The following is a 6,322-nucleotide window of genomic DNA, read 5'->3' as shown; positions in this document are numbered from 1 at the left end:
CTTCATTGAATGCTAACCAATGGCTAACATTCAAACCGCTCCCAGTGACCAAGCTCCTTTCGGCGTTTATTCGATATTAACTGCAGCCTGTCTCTCCGGTACTGGTAGTTATTTGGCTTCGCCTTTTATCTGTCTTCGTTCCACATGGCACGCTATCATTCGATCATTTATTACGAACCAATTTAACCCTATACAAATTTAGAATTTCAATATTACTTGGTGTGAAGTCCTGTCTTCTTCACTATTTGTTTGTATCAATAGTATGAAGTGTTTAATTAATTTTTGAGCACTAATTGTATCAAGAATTTTCGGACTACCGGTCACTTAGGAACCTAGTATAGGTAATATTACGTAACAAAGCATGGTACGACAACATGCAAATTATGATGAATATAACTTGTTATAGCAGGTAAAACTATATTAACGGTAAAACTCTATCACATTGTCGGTGTGTATATATAATTGAAATCCTATTATAAGGACCGGAGTTAAGAAATTGATTTGTATACCTTAATGTTGCCCCAAAAGAAAAAAGTGAAACGGTATTTCTAGTTCCAAATTATGGAATGGGGAAACAGAACGTGTGGGAGCTGGAGACTGAAATGTGGAACTGAACGTGTTCTCCAGTAGAAATGTAATAATATCTGCCAAACGTCAATGGCTACGTATGGAGCTGAGTGCATTTATAGGGAGCTTTCGACTTCTAATTTCAAGCTCTGATCAAAATATACAAACTTCGTTTTCTGTTGTGATATTCGAAACTTTGTTGCCCATTCCGCTTGTGCATATAGATAGGACCATTTGGAAGTGGGCGCAGATGCTAGCGTAAAGGATGTAATCCACCACAAGTGTCAACCATCAACATGAAGAATCAAGAATCATGTAGTGGATGTTGACTTCAGCAACAGCCAGATATTTCCATCATATTTCAATATGAATTTAAGTTATATACACTATATGTACAGACTTTTTGCACTATCAATGCAATTTATTTGGTTATAGCAGGTCTCGTTATGATATTTTCCAGATTACTATATTAGCTTGATATGATGAGTTATCTATTATTGTAGGAAAAATACTTATTATTGTAGGTCAAATTTACCTTGATAGTGGTGCACAAAACTTGAACACTTCGGATATATGTATGTATAAAAGCCTTTTGGAGGGCATATAATGGTTTTGATTAGATTTTAGGATAAAAGAAAATGATACTGATTGTCAAGACCCATAAAGTGAAGAATAATTCGTAAATCGTCAAGTATGTAATCCTTTGCAACGTTCTAAGTACGATGTAATCCTTTGCAACGTTCTAAGTACGATGTAATCCTTTGCAGCGGATTTTAATCACACCCAAAAAGTGTCTCTCTTAGCAATTATAAAAAGGGAGTATATTCTATTTGTATTTGATTATAAGGGTTCCTCAAGTAGGGGAATATTTGAGCCCAACTGAATAAAGGCTCAGCTTTAAGAAGTCATACACTAAGGGAGAACTCGCTATTTCAGGGAAGTCTAAACCTACCTTTGGCTTAATTTCTTTACCCTACTTATTCTTTGACTAAATTTTATAATTTTGTTATCATAAAAATTGGAAGGGGAGATTATTGGCCTCCAAGACTTCACTTCAGCTTGTTTGGATGGTTGTTATCTATTGTATCGTATTATATTTTGTCCAAATGATGCAGAAAATAGAGGCTTTTTGATCAGATGATAGACATTCACTTGACGTAATAATTTCTGGCTATAATTCTCTTTCTTTTGTTCTTTGCATACACATTATCTTATACATAAGAACATGCTCAAAATTTCTCTCTAAAATTATAAGAACATGCTCAGTTACATGCACAAATCTTTTGAGCGATCACAGAATTTATCCCTCTTATTTAAGTAGGTCTTCCCATTTGCAGTATTGTCCACCTGCCAATGCACGATAATACCTATCTCTGCAGTAGACTGGCCTTCCATCAGCTGCTTCAGCGGCAGCTTTCGCCAGATCATCGTCCTCCTTGACTTCCATTGGCAATCTTAACAGCTCTTCTTTCCTATAATTATATAACGAAACAACGTAAATTCATGAATTTTCAAAAATATTTCTAAGTTTCGAGAATAGAATACCTGATGCCCAGTTTTGTGCTGTTTTGTGAAGTGGAGCTCAATGAGTTCTCTTTTGTTGGGAAAGTTCCCTGGATGAAATCTTGTACTGGTGTTGCGAAAATGAATAATGAGACTGCTGCAACTAGTAAAGCCCCTGTTCCTACCAGCGTTTGCTTCAGCATTTTAATGACTGGTTTCACCTACATATAATAAATTTCTTCAGGTTTCTCATGCTCATAATATTGGAAAGACCTGCTTTATGACTTTCAGAAGATGAGGCCAAAAATTTCGTAATATTTGTGTAACCAGCTGACGTGTTTTATGTTAAGATGAAAATCTATTTTTTTTTCTACTGGTATGTTGTTTCACATGGTATATATAGTTGATTATATTATCAGTGAATAACTGGAAGTGCAAAAGTCCAATAACATAAAGCAATAGCATCAATGTGGTACCTTATATGAGCCGAGCAGCCTATCACGAGCTAGGATCTGCAAGGAACAATCACATTATACGCCAAATGTGCAATGTAGTTTCTGATAAGTTTTTCATGAACTGCTGGTAGGTTTAGACTTTTGAAGCATGTATTGCCATAAGACTGGAACTAAAATTAGCTTCACAATATAGATGTTATTCCATCATGTAGTTTTGCTATGCGGTAACTATACTTTACTTTCTTGTAGATCTGCTGTTCAATGTCTCATAGTAAGTTGTAACTAATGAATTCCATACTGTGAAGAACTAACTAAGTTCTGTATTCTTCATAATCATGAGCACTTTTGATTCACTTTGTTCGTTTCGAAGCTGTCAATATTTTAGCACTTTTGGAATAAGGAGGAGCAGAGGAAGCAAAGAGAAAAACCTGTAAATATGTATGCAAAGGAAAGACCGCTAACCTCAGGTGGCTTTACCCACATCTGCCCATCGTACCATCCGGTCTCTTCATAAGGAATAACTGCAGATAAAAGCCTATCTCCAACATAGCTCCATCCCTGTTATGGTCATTGTTGTGAATTAAAATTTTAGAATATTAGAGGAGTAAGTTCTCAAGTTACCTCTCTCCAATTTAGCTCTATCCCTACTATGGTTATTGTTTGAATGTTAGAATATTAGAAGAGTTAAATTTTTAAGTTAGATATTATCCCACTTTGAACCAAGATCACATATGTGTTCTAGTTGGAGCCTTATAAATTGGTGTCTCTTATATTCAACTAAATCATTAAGTCATCAATACATTTCTCTTTAATTTTCTTATTTTTTCACGGACATGAAATACAATGGAACTGACATCAAGAGGAATAAAGGACGGAGCTACAAGCCTGATTACGGGTTCCGCACAATCCAATAGTTTTATCCCAAACTCTATATTTGTGTTAAAAATTCACTTAATATGTACACATCAGTTATTTAGAAACCAGTAAGATGTCTTTTACTAAAATCTAGAACCCATAAACTTAAAATTCTAGCTCCACCTTAGAGGATAGTAAGAATTTCGGAATTCAGTTGGTTAAGGACTGCACGTTTATTGACACTAAAGGAAATGTCATATCTACCATGCAGGTTTAATTTGAGTAAAGGACATTATCATCTTTCTTGGTTCAATCAAAATGTGCATGTCACCTTCCAATTTCAATACATAGTACTAACTTCCTTGTGCTCTCTGTTTGTAATAAAAATTACTGCTAAGTGCTAAGTGAGAGGTCAGATGTCAAGCGTCAGCTCCTGGCAACTACATATCTGGATGAACTTCCAGTAAATGTCTCGCATTTTAAGATGAGTATGTCAGTCAAGTCTATGTTATTTGCAGAAAACATTGGCTTGGCAGTCAGACATGTGCATTCCTTGTGTGTGTGTGTGTATATATATATATATATATATATAAGTTTGCATCTACGACTTCAAGTCTGTCATAAACGATTTGACAAAAAAAAAAAAATTATGTTTCGAAAATTAAAAAACTTTACCAGATAAATTCTCAGGACAGTAAGTGCAACAAGAAAAAGAGTCCCTGTACTTGCAGCCAGGAGAAATCTTAAAGGATCCTGCAGGATTGTGAAAATTTGAATGTCAATGTATATGAGGATCTGGTATAAGATATTTTAGTGACTAAGTGGAGTCTTTTATTCTATGTTTTGTGTCTTAGAAATATTAAAGTTGGAAGCTATACTTGTTTACTGAACACGAGTATTCACTTTGGGACTCTGAGAGAGAGAAAGAAGTTGCACAAAATTCAAAATTTCTCATTTCATTGGTAGTGGTGATATTCAAATACGATGTCTGTACCTTTGAAGGATTTATATAATTGTCTGTACCTTTGAAGGATTGAAGCTTGCAGCTGCAATAGGTGCTCCCAAAACTGTGAAAGTGACTAACCAAAGTCCCCCAAGACGTATGAAGAAAGACCCTGGTCCCAATTCTGCCCATGAATATAAACCTTCATCTTTCAGAGATGAGTATTCATTCACCTAGTAATTGAAAAGCAAGAATTAATTAGCTTAGTTAATACTAGTACTAACTTATATTGCTTATCAGTCTCCATATTAAGTCCGTTGTCACCATGAAACTCCAGAAATTTCGGGGTGGCTATGTTACTAACTGGGTTTGATTTCAATAGTGCTATAAACTGCAATAGCAGCTTACCATATAGTGGCATGTCTCCCCTGTGCAGGTGTTATGGCCTTCCGGAGGACATCATTTTCTTTTTGACCGACAGTGTAAAATATTTACACAGTCAGGTCACTTATAAGGAAATTCCAAAAAATATCTCTATGATAAACCAAAAAGAATGCTATCCCATGCGAACAGTTCAATAACTTAAATCCTGTCTGGATATCTGATAAGCTAAACTTCTTTTCTTTTAATTGAAAAAATAACTTTATTAAGTAATAGTCAGTATTCTGTACAAGTCTGCATCATGTCGCATAGAAATTGGGAGAAGAGCAAAAGAAAATTTTATAGCTTGTGAAACAATGCCCAAAAATGGGGAATTGCAGCTTAATTAGAACTCATACGTACCGGCCTTTGTTCAAATGGCACCTCAATTTCCAAGCCAGGGTCCCAACTTTTACCAGGTAATCCACTGCCATTACCGTTCATCTCATCTTTCAGGGCTCTCGCACTAATATTCCTCCTACATAGAATCGTTGGTTTATCAGGCAAAATGATCCATGAACCGCAGCTTCTGCCAATATTATTGTTGACTTGTTTTGGACTAGGAACTATGGAACAATATAAATTTAGCCTGAGCATATCTGAATTCTCTTGCAACCTGAGAATTCAGAAGAAAAGGTAGATGAAAGTTCTTTTTTTATTTTATTTTTGGAGATTATGCATTATACGTGATGGAAAATGGAGTAAGTGAATGTTCTCTGTTATCTGCCAAAAAATGACGGCCTTTTTTTTCCTTATATTTTCGTCCAATTATAATCAGCCAACTGAGGGCTACTCTTTTGGATTGTGTACACTCGACCACCAGTTTGAAACGTTGTGGTCCACTCTTGTGGCTCCTACACAGGATTATCTTGAATTATAGATCCTAATGTAAAACATTTTTTGTGGTATAGAAGGTAACTTCGTGGGTATCTTGTGTTGCAACGTGGAAAGATTGTCTATGCACGCCAGTGTTGCGTTCATTTCTCACTGTTCCACGGGTTTTTTCTCTGATTTGAATTAGGAGGATGTATAATTCGCTTTGTTTCAATTGAAAAGCCTTCTCATATAGGTCTGGACCGAGAAGATACAACCCAACTGCAGAAAAAAGAAAAGCATCTTATGCACTTTTTAAAAATTTTCTGGTCACTCGCTAAAAGAAATAAAAGATTCACTTTTGGTACAAAAAGTATTTTCAGCAATATTTGGTTAAAAACTAAGTGCGTTTTTTCGACAGTATTTGATTAAAAGCAAGGTGTTAGCACGAGTAAGACAGTTAGCACCCTTTTAGACGGAGGAAGAATAGCAATCTAACTTATTCAAACTTGATTATTTTAATAGGAAAAAATGTACAAATTTGTTAATGTGGGATAAAAGGGGTTTTATCTCTCTCTAGAGTGCTTTCTCTCAGGCGTATGATAGGAGTGCCCTTATCGTGTTAGATATAAATTTCAATGATGAAAAATATTATATTACTATAGTACAAGATCACGAGAGATGAAAAGAAGGATTCGAGTAAATCTATCATTGAAGTATGGAAGAAGTCAAGAAAGGAAGGAGTAAAAAAATAAAGGCAAAGATC

General features: G+C 35.3%; 1 protein-coding gene across 1 annotated transcript; it reads right to left on the bottom strand.

Annotated features, from left to right (window-relative positions):
• Positions 1-1,719: 1,719 nt before the first annotated feature.
• LOC104240116 (protein CONSERVED IN THE GREEN LINEAGE AND DIATOMS 27, chloroplastic) lies at positions 1,720-5,480 on the bottom strand. The gene is made up of 7 exons (XM_009794897.2): positions 5,107-5,480; positions 4,404-4,556; positions 4,056-4,133; positions 2,988-3,083; positions 2,547-2,582; positions 2,113-2,291; positions 1,720-2,039 (listed from the first exon to the last, which is right to left on the bottom strand). Exons 1-7 carry the CDS (start codon positions 5,338-5,340, stop codon positions 1,877-1,879), a joined length of 939 nt encoding a protein of 312 aa, XP_009793199.1. The 5' UTR covers positions 5,341-5,480; the 3' UTR covers positions 1,720-1,876.
• Positions 5,481-6,322: the final 842 nt, after the last annotated feature.

This window comes from Nicotiana sylvestris, chromosome 2 (genome assembly GCF_000393655.2).
Source record: "Nicotiana sylvestris chromosome 2, ASM39365v2, whole genome shotgun sequence".
NCBI lineage: Eukaryota > Viridiplantae > Streptophyta > Magnoliopsida > Solanales > Solanaceae > Nicotiana > Nicotiana sylvestris.
Note: the sequence above shows the minus strand (reverse complement) of the source record. Positions and strands in the feature narration are given on the sequence as shown.

What these genes read in the sequence shown, in the direction of transcription:
- LOC104240116 (XM_009794897.2), bottom strand. Translation starts at nt 5,340, where the DNA reads ATGCTCAGGCTAAATTTATATTGTTCCATAGTTCCTAGTCCAAAACAA. An exon ending in CAAGCTTCAATCCTTCAAAG is followed by an intron (nt 4,134 to 4,403) that starts GTACAGACAATT and finishes ACAATCCTGCAG; the next exon opens with GATCCTTTAAGATTTCTCCT. An exon ending in AGCACAAAACTGGGCATCAG is followed by an intron (nt 2,040 to 2,112) that starts GTATTCTATTCT and finishes ATATAATTATAG; the next exon opens with GAAAGAAGAGCTGTTAAGAT.